The sequence below is a fragment of the Linepithema humile genome, chromosome 5, assembly GCF_040581485.1.
Source record: "Linepithema humile isolate Giens D197 chromosome 5, Lhum_UNIL_v1.0, whole genome shotgun sequence".
Taxonomy (NCBI): Eukaryota; Metazoa; Arthropoda; class Insecta; order Hymenoptera; family Formicidae; genus Linepithema; species Linepithema humile.
In genome coordinates, this window is record NC_090132.1 from 21,335,807 (window position 1) to 21,351,926 (window position 16,120).

The window sequence follows — 16,120 nt, forward strand, 5'->3', positions numbered from 1 at the left end:
TGCATCTCTAACGATCTAGTTGATCGAGCACCCAGTATCGGTAGTGATTACGAAACGCGTAACGCAATATGGCGTTGGCTAAAAATAGAAATGCACTCGATATGTGCAAACTCACCTCGTCTCCGCTGCGCTTCATTAGCCTGACCGGCTGCGTTATTTAATGCGTCCGTGTGCATTACGGGCGAGTGGCGACGTTGCTGATCCTCGCAAATGACACCACGTCACGTTCGTGTATCCGAGACGCGGATGACAACGCTTCGCGTTGCTCTGATTAAGTTTGACAGCAAAAACTTTAAACTATTGAATGATATATCACCATTGAATTAACTAATTAAAAATAGAATTTTTTAAGCAAAAGTACCGAACAAAATCATCACTTTGTAACATTAGTGACGAAGTTTCATTTATGCGTATTCAAGATTTTTATACTACGCGTTCCCCAAAATTTTACATATTTCGATAATTTAATTTGAAAAAAATTTTGAATTTGTGTCTTTATGAGATTATCACTGTAATATAATTCGCGAAACGTATTTGCACTTGTTTACAATTCAAAGAATCTTTCAATGCGTCGATCACTAAAGAGAATGGGCAGGAAGTAACTAAAGAATCTGTCCTTTCTTCTAAAGACGAGACTGAATTCAACGAAATTCTGCGAATGGTTTTCCCCGCTTCTTTCTCGAAGTTCACTTCTTATAACATTCCGTTATTGTACAAATGATCACTTGGGTTGCAACGACTCGTGCCGACGTGAACGTCACAATGGAAAACCGTCATGATCGGTGCGATTTATAAGTGCGAGCGCGTAAAGACAAATATATTTCAGTGCCTAAGATTGTCTCGTCCGTCTTCGCGGACTATCTCGGACCGCGGTGGCGTTGCGTACGTCGCTACCATCCCATCACGCTACATGGGTCATCGCGGCGCGGCGAAAGTGCATGCTCTATTAATATAATGCTGAGTATGTATGTACATACACGCGGCACGGTGCGGCAGCGTGCGCGCAAAATTCAGCGCGCAACAAACGCGCTATTTCGGTGCCATACCGGACAACAATATTCCGGAGCGTGCGGGCGTGCGAAGGCAGTATGATATTTGGGAGAATTTTAATGCGAATTGATTTTGTGTTATCTATCCAAAAGATGTTACTGATGAAAACTTTAAATTAAAAAAGTTTCAAAGAGTGCTATTATTCCTTTGCAAAATATCGACTTTTAGATAAAATATCGTGTTTTTGAAGTTTAGAAATTCTGAATAAATGTGTCATGTGCTTTTGCAGTAATCTGATATTACGGGTGTGTTATCCGGATACTACGGATACGCATGCACATTACATTGCGTCGCGTTGCGTTTGTCGTCATCGTCGGCACGGTGGTCAAATCGCGCGTTTCGAATCGACCACCGAGAATTCGCGCAATGTAAGCGGCATTCCGGAATTCTTGGCACCACAGCAGGCACGTGTCTTCGTAAATCGCGTGATATTTTATTAAGTATAACTTTTTTGCCCCAGAATATCGATTCTTTGACAATCATAGGGGGATACGAATAGAAAGAAAAAAAGGGATTATTTTGTAGTACTTTAGAACACGAGTTCCTGAGAACACGAATTTGTAAAAATTAAAGTAAAAAATAATAAACAATAATAAAAAAAATTATTCTTTATATAAGAACCTAATTGTATATATAATCAAACTTTCCTATTTGTTCTTCTAACTTTTCTTTTTTCTTCTCACTTCTTTTTACATTATCGTGTCATTATTTCACATTTGTCTAACCACATGACAATGTTAAAATGGGAAAGTAAGTAAAAAAAAAACAGAAGATACCATAATCATGTAGCCAAGTAAATGTGAAATAGAAGCAAGAGGAAGAAAGGAAAAATTAGAAGAAAGTGTATTGAAAAATTTGACTGCAGCAATTTATTATATCATTTAAATTAAAATATAATTTAAGACAAAAGCAAAATATTAAAAATAAAAACTGTAATATTTTTGTCACAACAATATCAAATGTCATGTGTTTAATTTATTCAACGTGCGTTCGTTACTCGTGTATTCGCATTCGAGACAGTGCTATCGCCCGCAATATGACAGGTGTAGTTAAAAGGCGATTCCACACTCTTTCATGACGTGTGTTCTCCCGGGCTACATGACACATCGGTTACATTTTTGTTAAATTAAAACAGCTTCTATATACGCCATTCGAAAATTTTACAGACAGCGGCAAAGCCAGGCTTTGAAAAATATTCATGAAAATACCGCGCGAATATAAATTCGCTCCAAGGTAGCGTTTTTTTGACAACCTTGTCGACCATATTTCCAAACTATGTATATTCCCATGCGCGCGTAGCACTTTTTTGTCGATAAAATTGATGAGAATAAAATTGATGAAAATGAGAAAGACCGCAATGAGAAAAATAATTATTTAATGCGATGATAAAAGATCATAAATGTGAAAATTCCAATCGACTATATGAACTTCGAGTGTGCTGCATGAGGAAAAATAATACATTTTTATATGACTTTATTACATAAAATTTGATCATAAATTTTAATGATGAAAATTATTCGTAATTTATAGAAATTAAAACCGGTATAATTAATGTATTCAACTCTCAAAGTTTTAAATTCGGAAAAAAATTAGCATGTTCTGTTAACGGTTGTTGCAAAAAAATTAATATAGCAAATTCTTACATATTTATGAAATGAATATTTATGAAATAAAAATCTGAATTTATTCAATTTAAAAATATATTAATTGAATTTTTTGTTATTTTCTATTATTCAATTTTTACGAATATTTTTTTCATAAAACTAAATTGAGCCATAAATTACGAATAAAAATAGGAATATAATGTAAAATCGCGATACTGAAAATTCCCTACGATATAATGGAGATTGTGCTACCACGATACGATTCTTGCGATTCTTGTGGATTTTCAATGTGTTGCGCTTTTTTAAACAACCCATGTAATTAACCAAGAAAAAACGCACGCATAAAGATAAATAGGAAAAGAGAAGATTATGATTATTCATCTTACTTCATATTTCACTGCTTTTGATGCGCTCAAAAGGATTTAAAAACTTAAAAGCCTTCGTTTCGTTGATTAATTAAACGCAAGTAATTAAAATTTTTTCCGTTTCATATGTAAATACTTCTTTACTCACTCTTTTCTGCAACTGCGTTCGTCGACGGATGCTCACTGGTCATCCTGGTGTTTGAATATCCACTGTGCCGCACATTTACTCTCTCGGGACGTACAATCGCTGTTTACTTCTACATTACATCGGCTTTCTGAAAGGAAACACAATTATTAAAGGATGTAAATAATATATGTATATATACAACATAGCAATAGCTCTTGTATAGATAAATATGACGACTTATTATTGTAAAATGTAAGTACGTGTTATAATAAATAATATATATTTTATATTTTATAACATTTAATATATCTATTAATTTATCTGATTATCTACGAGATATTTTAAATATTAAATCATTTCATATTACATTAATCATTCATTCTCACTCAGTATCCTTCATTTTCTCAATCTCGTATATCCTCATTTTCAGATAATTTAAAAGATAATATTCAAAACGCGGCTAAAAGAACATACAAATTGTACACGTTGTAATACATCGCAACCGTCAGTAATTTTGGACCACATTTCTGTGACGGACCACAATTCTGATGGCTACGTGCATTTCGTCAAAGACAAATGATTCATCCGCGCGGTGCTCTAGATGTATTACATTTTAACACCGCGATTCAATTAGAGAAACATCGTGAGACACGTATTGAAATTTCCCCATGACACACCGGAATTTCTGTTTGGCACGAGTTGCGAGGAGGAAGTCCGTGAGATTGTCAACTGAATATATTTATATCGTATTTGAGTAGGCTAAAGCGTGTTACAAAAACGCGACTCGATTACGAATTACACGAGTCTGAGGAAATTGCGATATTTCTGTATATTTAACTTCTGCCTTTTTATGTCGAAATACTATTGTACGCAAATGATGTGACCTGAGAATATTAATTTAGATCTGAACATTTTCCATATTAATCGTTTATATAATTATTGTGAATAATTCAGTTTTAGTCTTGCATCATTTGTCGAATCGACACCACATTGTCTTTATAATATATGTATACAAAAACATAATTTTGATATAAAAGAAATCATAAAAAAATTACAAATGTGAAAATAATGATTAGAAAAAGTTATTATTTTCTAAATAATATTTGTTTAATAAAAAGATACAATGCAAAACTCTTCGGTGTTCCAATAATTTATAATCTTTCATAATGCCATAATTTTTCACAGATCAAAAGTGCCTTTCGTACACAAAGAATTTCGAAAAGAAGTTTTTATATCAAGTTTTCACTTAAAAATGCATAATTTTTTAGGACTAATTTTTAGGAAGTTTCTTCATAAACGAAATAAAATATAGCAAGCATGAAATATTCTTCAACCCTAAAACCTTCCCTTTCCGTCGTAACTACGATATCAAACGGAAACCACCTCAGCGCTGACCTAGTTGCCGCTGCGTATAATGTCCTAAAATAGAATGAAGCGGAACAGATCGGGATAGTGCGACAAGACGACGAGGAATCTGTCGCCGGATCTCCCGATGATCATCGGGACTTTCCTGACTTATTTACACCGAGATAAATCTGGCACGACCGAAGACAATACAGTTAGAGAAGCAGACCACTCGGTAATTTTAGAAATTAGAAGCTTGATTAGACTGTTACTTAATTGCTAATTTCCATTTAATTTGAATTCGACAGATATTGCAAATTAAAGACTTATTACATTTTTTGCTTCGATCTTAAGCAAAAGTTAGTAAAATAAATGATGTAAGTTACGGTTATATACTCGAAATCAATTACGATTACTACAAGCATATTACTAATAATTTAATCATATGTTAAAATAAATTTTCGAATATAATGAGATTCGATGTACATAGCAATTAGATCCTTTCGTGGAAGGATAAATTGCATTATCAATTTAAGACATATATGTATCTCTAGTTTTTACTCTTTCGCGTGAAATTATTGACAAGTTCCATTTTTACAAACCGTATAAGGAAGATTGAAATCTATTACGAATAATTTATAGCAGATTTCAATCATCATTTGTAGCAGAAACGTCTTTTTCGGGATGAAAGTACGTTTGATAATCACACGAAAATATTCCGTGGTCGCGATTAACAGATTTAATTCGAGTTCATGGGACGAACTAATAATCAGCGGTCACGCAGCTAATAAGCGTTTGTTCGTAGTAATTTCGGTGATCCGAGAATTGCCTTCATCGAGAACTGCTTATTGGACATAATTTATGGCGCTCGTCGACGATCGTCATTGCTGTGATTTAATAAAAATGGAATCTCGCGCATCCCGCGATATTGACTATTATTTCATGACAAACTAAAATTTTTCGCTTCCGCGCGTGACGTAAAAATAAACTACTCGATCGATCGTGGTACGTGAACGTATATAAACGAGAGAATGTTTCCACGGTGTATAACTTACATCAAAAATCGCAATAAGACGCTTTGTTTGACTCTAAAATCTTCCCAATAAATTTCGTTTTTAATTAATTAAAACAGTACAATAAATTCGCATGTGACGAAAAAATCTCTAAAAATTTGTGTCCTAATTTTTTGACATTTAAATACAAAATAATACTTTTTATTAATACAATGATACATTTCCAGATAATTAATAATATATTGTGATATAATTTCAATTTGTATAACATGTTATATAAACTTTTAATATAAATATATAAACTTTTAATATAAATATATAATAACTTTTAATATAAATCATTAACTGAAATATTAACAAATATTATGTTACAATATTGATTCGCACGTTAACTTTCAAGTAATATTTTTATTTAAAAATATCAAATTTTACGAATTGCAAAATTTACTTTGTACACGAAAATTCTATAGCATCGCTCATCTCATAATATCGTATATGTTCCTCTCTAATACCGATAAAAAAGTGATTCGTTATACGTCAAATTTATTAATTGATAATAACGATTTATAAGTATGCGTTATGTATTATTGCGTTAATATACTTTACGTAACTATTGCAGTCATTAAAATATTCGCACTTCCGGTCGAAACAAACTGCCATTTACGAAACGGAAGAACCAATCTGATAGGATTTTATGGACGAAAAGGGAAATAATGTTTTATCAACCAGTAATCCATTTTTTTCAATAAACCAAACTGTGTCGATGCTCGATAAAACTAATAATACCGGCAAAACAAATTTTTCATCACTGATCGCGCGCGTGTGTTCACACAATTTTGTACGTCGTGTTGCCACCGTAATGAAAATAAACGCGATAGAATTAGAGAAACAGAAAAAATACGAGAAAAAAGGTTAAAAAGAAAAAAATACAATTGCTTATGCAACGTCAAGTGGCATTGCATAATTATATATAGCATTATATAATTATGCCGATAACTAATAAAAAGCTCACAACGTGACTGCTTTATATCGACATCTAAATTTAATTACTGCGATTATCCGGAATTATTGATTTTATTTTGCATCTACTCGTGCTTGTGACAGCTGGATGTACATCACGGATGCGCGGTGGTACAACTGTGATTTGAAATAATTAACGGACAATATATTTCGCGTCGTATTGGGCGTATTATCTGCGTATTCGACTGATATTGGCTGCCGATTAAAATAGCACAATACAATTGCGACAAAATGAAAAAAAAAAACCGGCAGTGCAAATGTCGTGTTATGTGTAAATCCGTACGCATCATAAACGTCCGAGTGTTTTAAATGTGTTACAAAAATAATCTCCGATAAGTAAAATTTTCCATGCTATAGCCGCAGTGAAACGTATGCTAAGCCAATTATCGCATATCACAAATAAACACAAAGATAATTTTCTCGAACGCATCGAAATTATATTGGTTTCAACGAGTATTTACACGATTTTGTATATATATCATCGGTGTCGTTTACGTAATAACAGCTGATAAAACATCACGATTTCAGTTCTATCATCGATCACTTGCGAGATAATCATACTTACGACACAAAACGCAAGATGTAAAAGATGTAAAAAGCGAAACTTCGTATTTAAAACGTATAATGATAGGTCGAATCTATCTCTAAACAAGATAAACTCTATTTTTGTTAATTAATTTCATTGCAATTGTATTCGTCTATTCGCAGATATTATACATATTAAATTTTTACACGCACAGTTTCCAGCTGATAATAAAATAACGTGACACATGATAATTAGGATTTTCGAAAAAAAGGGGAAGGGGGAAACAACAAGATGCTTCATCGATTTTATGCACAGAATTAATTAATTCGACGCAATTCATTACTTAATAAAGGCGGGATATATTTATAACTCCAGCTTCCCTATAAATTCTGACCTATAAGGATATTAAAAATATAACGGCCGCGACGCGCGAATAAAAAAAGACATAAAGGTTAAGTCCACGCGCCGCTCGTCGTTCCGTTCATGGTGCAATGTTATTGCCGGACTGCCGCGCACTCGTGATAGCCGTCGGGCATTAATACTCGCTCGCGGAGTCTACGTGATAACATGCAAAAAGTGCAGTCCGTTTTTTTTATCGTAACAGAGTCTGCGAGCGTGCACTTCTAAAGCCATACCACGGGACACGCACGCGATGAGTCGCGGCGCGGATTAAAAGAGGATTGAATAGAGGATTAATTATCTCGCTACGAGATAACAGACAACGATGCAAAACGAGAGACTCGCGCAACGTACGATATCAAACGAAGATTGTCAAATCGCATCTAGCCTCCAGCTTTCTAGATTTGTGCGATTTTTATTCTCTTATTAAACGTACTTCAATTTTGCTCAAAACATTCTCTCACATACGCTGAAAGCTTTTGTCTGTGACGGCCTTGTTAAAGACAATTTAAGTCTGCTTAAATAAAAAACAATTGTCAACTATATTTGAGATATTATTTTTTACTTTTTTCATTTTTCATTGCTCAGAATATACACGCAACATTTATGTTGCATACATCAATGGATGTACGCTTTATGCTTATAACTGCTTATCAAGAACAATAGTCATGATAAATTCGTGTTGTAGTAGTATGGATTTTATCCTGTATCCGTGCTGTTTTTATTTCACAAAATATAAATAAATACTCCTTTAAAAAAATTTTTTTTTAATTTTCTGATGTTTCAAATACTTCAATTCGATTTAAAAAGTATTTAATTTTCAAGCAAAAACTGGAGCATATTTAGATGTAAATTTAAAATAAATTTGTTATATTTCTTAATGTTTTTCTATCCAAAGAAAAAAATAATCCAGAGTCACTCACGTTTCAAATATTATATTTAAAAAATTACTCAAACAAATTGAACTAAATTCGATTAATAAACTGATTGCCGTCTGGAAAATAAAGGCAAAATTCTCGAAAAGATAATTTCAATGAAAATTCTTTGAGAATGCTAAATTTTTCCAAATAGTACTTTAATAATAGCACACTTTAATAAATTTTAAATATCTATTAGCTTTTGTCTCTCTTTCTCTCTCTTTTTCTCTCTTTCTCTCGTCTTTTATTAATGTTTATTTAACATTTTTCTCTCATGAATGTTAAATCTCTTTTAACCCTTCCAGAGGCAGTGGCTCACATATGAGCCACGCTTTCGTCTTTTATTTTTTATGCTCTTAAAATGTTTTACTTTAAATAAATATGATTCCGCTTTTTAAACATCTCTCTCTTGCAAAAAAAAATGTCTAAGGATAATTCATATATAAACTATTGCTCCTGAAAGAGTTAACATATATTTTGTATTTTATATTTATGAAATAATTAATTTTATTTGATTCTACATATTAATTTAATTTTGTTAATTATACTCTGTAAGATATAATGTATTTTTCATCACAATAATGTGTGTGTGCGCGCGTGTGTGTTACATTCAATTGATTGATATTTCAATAAATATTATATTAATCAAAGTGATTAACTTAATACAAGTCTTACTTTATTCGTAAACGCTCCTTTCATTTCACAAAGCTAAACGTTTTAAAATCATAATCGTTGACCCCATGGTCTCCATAGCGCAACGCGTTTGTTTACATTTATACACTTGCAAAAGGTCAGTTGCTTTACGATGCCCGTGCAATTATCTCGAGAAGCGAGCGGAGGCATAATACGTCATGGTGAATATCGATAGGAGATTTTCATTGCAACGCACTTTCATGCGACCTTATATATTTCCGTCAAACGAAATTTCACTTCAATTCAATAAATGTGACACGAAGCACAATTTGTTGTAACAAGAGATTTAAATTTTATCATACCGATTTGATATACACAGTGCGACGTTCGAAAATAACGTACGACAAACCGCGGTCACACCTCTCTAACGCTTATTCTTCAAACTATCGGGATAATATTTAATAACGGCGTGCTAATGCGCCCGCCGCTTCAATTATCAGAGTACCGCATCGACATATGAATTTAAACGGTCGTTTACGAGCGACAGACACTTGCGAAATTTGCGGAGTAGCTCGTAAGATCGGTGTCTGTATCCGTTGACCTAACCGCGCGACATATACACACATGTAAGACTGATCGCACTTACCCGCCACACCTACACCGCGGTGCTGTTGTCCTTCGAGTTGATGATACTCGTCCTAACGGCTACCGGGGATATCGCCTGCTACCAAACAACGGAAAAACGAAAGACGCAAAAGAAGTCGCGGTTCACCGGATACGTGTTCACTCGCGCGGTGCGTTTCGACTCGCGATATGTGCATACGTGATGGAACACGGCGACGACATAAAAACAATGCGATTGCGCTGCTACCTCGACGCGCTTTGTCGAACTACCGCGCCCGGCGTAATCGCGAAAACAGTATACGTGCACGTTACGTATATATATGCTTGAATGGTACGCATGCGGAGACGGTGTCTCGGAACGCGACAAACGGCGCGGCTGGAGCCTCCTTTTGCCGAGACATGGCACGAAAAACATCAGAATTTAATCTTTTGTCATGCGGAAATCATAACTTGATGCAAATTTCTTTTCGTTCCCAAATTTTTATTCGACTGTATTTTCATTAAATTAAAACCAATATTACGAAAAACAACATCAGTTCTTTATCCTTTGCCACCAATTAGAAATGTTCTTTTATTTATAAATACTCGATCACGTTTAAAAGAATGTAATATTTATTGCCACGTGTCCTTCACCCTTTCAATTGGCCTATTTATCACACAATCTTTGTGTGCGTTCTATGACTATTCATAGTTACTCGTATTCAATCTACCACTACTGTGTATCTGAAGTTGGCATGTACATAACTACGATTTACTCGTGGCCGTTGTATTAGCCAGTACTGGCATTCAACACTGGTGGAACGTTGTTATTATTCAGACTGGCAAACTTCGTATCGTCGATAGTTGTCCGATATATTTAGTTGAAACTAATATGCTTTATACTAGTTAGTTAGTCCTGTCTATTTACTGCCATCCAGTATCGCGCCAATACAATCGGCAGCCATCGAGTCTGTTTGTGTCTCACTGTGCCTTTTGCACATGGTTAGAATCTTACCGATATTGCGAACTGCGATTCCTGAACGGCCCGCGTGCGGAGATCGATGTCTGGGAACGCGGCAAACGGCCGCTGTAGCGAAAATCACATCACAGTTAATTTTTAGCACATTTGAGTTACACGCGTTTTGCATTGAAATAATCTTTCGAGGAAAATAGATAATAAACAGTAAATAGAAGAGAAATGCATTTTGAACGTTTGTATGATGAGCGTAACGGCCATCTGGTGGGATACCAGACAAGCTTGTTATTTCGATAAGTAAACTGTTTTACCACCGCTTTACTCCGCATCTCGTATCATCTCGTATGTCGTACTGACTCGAGTGGAACAGTTTATCCAAGTTTATCGCGTATCTGATTACGTTTCAACGCGAATTTATTTATTCTTTTGAAGAAGCAACTAACAAAAGCGTCAGCAGTATGGTCAGTCTTTAGCGTGGACCGTTGATTGATTGTGTGATTAGCTCTTTTCTTTAATTTTTAATTGTTTGTATGTGAGTAAACTTTATGTTTTTCCCTTTAAATATACATTTTATCACGAGTTTTAATTCCCCTATTATATATACGGCAGAAAATATTAATAATTTGAGATAATTTAATCTTTTGAAAGCTGGAAAACTTCACATAAGGCAGTATCTTTGTGACGTTAAACAAGAAAACAATTAATCTAACATAAAATCTTTATAAGCTTGAAAGATAGCATTATCATGTCTCTCAAGATTAATAGTTGATTTTTATTGATATTTGCTGCTTTACAATGATATATGTCACAGTGCATTGCATATATTATTTCCTAATATTGACATTTTACATTTATTTGAATGTTAACCTAGACAGTATCTATACAGCTATTGTGTAAGAATGACTTTTAATTTTCAGCTATTATAAGTAGTGTGATATAGATAGAATAATACTAACTTTTTTTAAATGTGTTACTTATTTTTTCGTACATTCCTTCAGATATTTTATTTAAAGATCAATATATCAGAAATACAAATTTTAAGCATGTCCCAAAATTAACTCTTGATGTAATAGAATTCTGACAAATTTTTAGATCAATATATTTTGCAGAAGATGTCTTGGCTCTTTGGCAAAAAGAAGCACAAGGATTCACCTCCCGATTCTAGGGATGAGCAAGAAGAACAGGCTTCTACTAGTCAGGCAGATGATTTTGTAGTAATTGAAAAAAGAAGAACTTCATTGCCACCTAATGTTGGTGAAAGTGGCCAAGGTACGCCTTATCCTAGTGGACTATACCCATTCATCGGCGGAACGCCAATGAATCCCGCAATGTCGGCTGGTAATTTGCCAAAGCTAAGTCAGCAAGTGGATGCTCCGCATTATCTAAGCGGTGTACCGTTTAAGTTATGCAGACAGTTGGAAAGTAATATGAACAACGACTTGGAGATAGATGGCCTACGGATTAATGAAATATTGTCTTTCGTTGAAAGATTAGAAAATCAAAATTATGATTATGATTTTTCTCTCGAGACAGGTGTCATTACAGAAATAGATAGTAGGAATAACGAATAATTTAATATAACTTTGATTTTAATATAACGACAGTGTAAATGAATGCTTTATGAATTAGAGAATCAAACTAGACGCGCACATATATATCCTTTAGTTAGGTGAATAAACAAAATCTAATATGAAATATTTCTCAAGTGACTGCATGTACAATACTCGCATAATAGACATTAAGTTTGATTCTTTGATTGCCATATAAACCTCTTCTAAAGCGATTCTATCTTTTACATAAGAAGAACAAATAAATACGTGATATTTTTTTAATCAAAAATAAATATTAAAACATAAATATTAAATATCTGTCTTAAATTATTAAAAAAATTAAATTAAAAATTAATTCATCAGAGTTATTTATTAATATAAAAGAAAAGATAGTCGCTTACGGCTCACTTTTTAATTTATGTAATTTGTGCTTAAGGAGATAGAGAGTTTTAATCTCCAAAATTGCCATAGTGTTTATGTATGTAATTAAAGCATATGTTTGATGTTTTGCAGTTCATTATGCAATATAAAACTTATATTAATTGCATAAATTGAATAATAATTATAATATAAATAAAAATAATTACTTTCTTTAGATGTGTATGATACAAAATGTTGTCAAAAGCCATGTAACTTGCGTATAATTTTATTATATTTGTATAGTCAATATGTACATGATTTTGTAAAAATTAAACAATTTTTACTATTTTAATCTAAATAAATTACTTTAATATGTTATAAATATGGATAGATATTGCGTTTTTTTATTGCCAGAATTTGGCATGACATCTCATAGATCTTATGTTAAGTTCTATATACAATTTTAATAACTGATACAGATGCAATGCCAAGAACTGATACTATTTTGATTAGGCTGTATTTTCATATAAAGATACTTTTAATTATGAAATTTCATTAAATAGCACAAAGTTAAGATCTTAAATGTATAATTTATAATTGACTTACGTTTTATACTTAATATACAGACTTAATGCAAAGCAGAAGAGTATGAAATTGTGTATATGCAAAAGAATATGCTGCAGAGTATGCAGAAAGGTAACCAAGTCTTAAGAAAACCTAGAAAGCTGAAATCAAAATAATTAGTACGTGATATCAATAACAAAAATTACATACAATTATATTTATACTATTTATTCATATATATAGTTTTTACCTTACGTATTTCCCATGAATCAAGATGAAAAATGCAAGTTTTACCATGTTCCAATTGCTTGAATTGTTGTACGACATCAAATTCAAAGCTCTTGCTACATGCGAATGGCAATTGTCACAACATATATTGTGCTGGAAAAATTGATTCAGTATCATGTCATTCAATATAAAAACATTATATTCTTTGAATTTATAATTTTTATTACCATTCTGGTTTTGTAAATTTCACTAGCTTCTGCCACTCCAGCATCCCATCCATGTATGCCACCCTTGGCTTTAGTATAATCCAGCTGCCAGTATTTGGTGGGTTTACCAAATGCCATGTTGTCTTCGGAGACGTAATAAGGACCAGCAAAGTCTCTTATGACTCCTGTTGACGTTGCAATGCCCATGTGTCCAATAAATGGCAGAAAGTATCTTAAAAGTTAAATTCCATTCGAGAACTTTACAGATTATTTCTACACTTTATTACAATTATTAACATATAACAGTTAACAGACTTCATTACTAAATGTCAGATACATAGAATGAGGTTATAGTTAGGATGTGCGTTTAATTATGATTGACTTACGTTAGTATAGGCAATGGAGTCCAAACGATGCAAAAAGGGAATCTTTGTCTCTCTGGCCGAATGCTGAGATCCATTTCAGGTGAATCATTTGATAACTCCGGAATATCTACTGACAGATCCCTCATTGCTTATACAGCGTGCAGTAGCGTGCAACGCAAGCGCGTCACTTCGCTTATAACAGCTGATGCTCAATAAACAGACTAGTAATATGTCGACAATTTGAAAGTAGACATTAGCAAAAAAACTAAAACAAAAGAATGAATAAAATGTAAATTTTAACATTCTAGATCACTTTTTGTTTAAAATGTAAGTTTTCAAAATTAAGCAATAAAGAAAATGTGAATTCTAAAATGCTAGACCTACCACATGTTATAAGATTCTAAAATATAAAAATGAATAAAATGTATATTTTAACATTCTAAGCCATTTTTTTAATTCTAGGTACTCACAATATGCATTTCCAATAACAAATTCTTTATTGTCTTCTTGTATCTGTGACAAGTCCAGTGTTGATAATAGCACCCTACAGTACAGCCAAATCATGCAATCCTTTATTCATCTTTTTCACAAATTCTTTTAATTAGCTATTCTGTAATTAGTTCCTTCATCTATAATGAAATATAGAGTTAATAACAGAACTTAATATAGTATTAGGTATTATTATTTAGGTATTATTTACTGATTATCAAAAGCATTTTTAAAAGCAATTATTTACAAATAATTGAATATGTTAACAATAAATAGCTGATAAAAAATGCTATCTCTTAAAAAAATACATAAAATGCAAAATATTTTTTAGAAAATATAATTGAAAAATCTCATTACCCAGACAGCATATCCAAAATTCATTCAAAGGATATCCAGAGGATGTCCTGTCGTCCTAAAAACGTCTTCGGGATATCCTGTGGACGTCTTATGGATATGCTGTGTCTGGATAATTCTTTCTATCGAAGAAGATTGATATATAGTCCAAAAAATATTTATTTAGATTATACATAAACACGCTGTTCGAATAACGTTTATTGCAACCACAAAGTGCACATCTACATGCCGCCTTAACCTATAAAACTAACAAATCAGGTTAATAACAACTATTTCGTGTTGTTATGCTAAGTACCGAAAGAATTAATTTTGATTTTGTAATTAATTAATGATATCTTTCAAATTAATTATCTAAAATAAATGATTCTGACTTTATCAGAACCGTGTTAAACTCTTACTTATTTATGACACTCGTCCACTGCACTTTTTCGCAAAAGATTGACAATCTTATCGACCATTGATCACATGATCCGACTGATTCCGACATACGTCGAAATTGACCGATGAGAAAAGATGATCGTCCGCCACGTATTTCACATAGGTCAATGTCTTGCCAAGGCTAATTTTAGATGGCATTAATAACTTCCGCATTCTTGCGCATGCCGCACGTGTCGCGCGTGTTTTTTTTTGGCATACCATGCATTCCGATGCGTGTCATCCTCATCTAATTAGCGTGATGCACCTGCCGAATTTTCAAAACACTATAACTCAGCGAAAACTTGACGTAGCGACATGCGACAAAGACCGATCTTCTTGGTTTTTCATGCTGCAGATGTTTATGCATACTGCATATACTCTTATCATAACACACATATGTATATGTATATGTATGTATCAGGTAAAATTCGAATTTTATATATTCAAATTAGTCTAACATGTAAATGTATCTTTTTGACGATTAGCCAACTCAATTAATCTCGATATTGCTTGCGTTTTTCGATGCATCGATGCATTGCGACATACAACATCGCGACGTAGTATTATTGGTATTATAAACACACATTATAAAAATATATTGTATAATAAGAAGTCTAAAATTCGAATTTTCGTAATTATTTTGCACTCGAAAAGCACGTATACGACGAGTTTTTCTGAAACAAAAATGTATATTTTATTTATTTTTATGCTTTAGAATCTTATGTCATATCACTTGGCAAGCCTAGAACTTTACTGTGATGCATTAAAATTTTATATTGTAAAGAAATAAGTGATCTAGAATGCTAAACTAAACTCGCAACGTTCTTTGCTAAAATATTTAAAAATTGTACCAAATACAGATCTGAAAATAATTTTGTTGGACAATCAAAATTTATCAATTTCAAAATTTATCAGAATATTCGAACTTTTTGCTGCAATATGACCTCATTGTGTTCCATCAACCAAATTAAGTGCTCTGTTATAAATTTTAATTGTCTAACAAAATTATT

General features: G+C 32.8%; 3 protein-coding genes across 13 annotated transcripts in view; 1 reads left to right on the forward strand and 2 right to left on the reverse strand.

Moving 5' to 3' along the window:
- HDAC4 (histone deacetylase 4) overlaps positions 1-10,775 on the reverse strand; it is a 96,803-nt gene extending 86,028 nt beyond the window's left edge. For 2 of the 6 annotated variants that reach the window (XM_067355540.1, XM_067355538.1), the window contains exons 1-2: positions 9,645-9,921; positions 3,168-3,294 (exon numbers count right to left, since the gene is read on the reverse strand). In XM_067355540.1, the coding sequence (XP_067211641.1) occupies positions 3,168-3,210 (43 nt within the window). In that variant the 5' untranslated portion in view covers positions 3,211-3,294; positions 9,645-9,921. Of the gene's footprint in view, positions 1-115; positions 139-3,167; positions 3,295-9,644; positions 9,922-10,616 lie in introns of those variants that run through there. The other 4 variants (XM_067355529.1, XM_067355530.1, XM_067355539.1 and 1 more) reach the window with 3 other exon arrangements.
- A 100-nt stretch (positions 10,776-10,875) lies between these two features.
- On the forward strand, positions 10,876-12,869 carry LOC105673718 (uncharacterized). Of its 6 annotated transcripts, none has more exons than XM_012369571.2 (2): positions 10,876-11,109; positions 11,670-12,869. In XM_012369571.2, the coding sequence occupies exon 2, from the start codon at positions 11,690-11,692 to the stop codon at positions 12,146-12,148; it is 459 nt and encodes a 152-aa protein (XP_012224994.1). In that variant the 5' UTR covers positions 10,876-11,109; positions 11,670-11,689; the 3' UTR covers positions 12,149-12,869. The 6 variants fall into 6 exon arrangements, with proteins under 6 accessions (XP_012224994.1, XP_012225003.1, XP_067211673.1 ...); XM_012369580.2 differs by having other exon boundaries at positions 11,690-12,869; XM_067355572.1 differs by having other exon boundaries at positions 10,876-11,071; positions 11,687-12,869.
- On the reverse strand, positions 12,758-15,216 carry LOC105673761 (transmembrane protein 222). The gene is made up of 6 exons (XM_067355571.1): positions 15,092-15,216; positions 14,321-14,479; positions 13,872-14,115; positions 13,507-13,717; positions 13,302-13,432; positions 12,758-13,212 (listed from the first exon to the last, which is right to left on the reverse strand). The coding sequence occupies exons 3-6, from the start codon at positions 13,994-13,996 to the stop codon at positions 13,116-13,118; spliced, it is 564 nt and encodes a 187-aa protein (XP_067211672.1). The 5' UTR covers positions 13,997-14,115; positions 14,321-14,479; positions 15,092-15,216; the 3' UTR covers positions 12,758-13,115.
- Between the last annotated feature and the right edge of the window lie 904 nt (positions 15,217-16,120).

What these genes read in the sequence shown, in the direction of transcription:
- LOC105673761 (XM_067355571.1), bottom strand. Translation starts at nt 13,996, where the DNA reads ATGAGGGATCTGTCAGTAGATATTCCGGAGTTATCAAATGATTCACCT. An exon ending in AAATTTACAAAACCAGAATG is followed by an intron (nt 13,433 to 13,506) that starts GTAATAAAAATT and finishes CAATTTTTCCAG; the next exon opens with CACAATATATGTTGTGACAA. An exon ending in ATTCATGGGAAATACGTAAG is followed by an intron (nt 13,213 to 13,301) that starts GTAAAAACTATA and finishes TTTTGATTTCAG; the next exon opens with CTTTCTAGGTTTTCTTAAGA.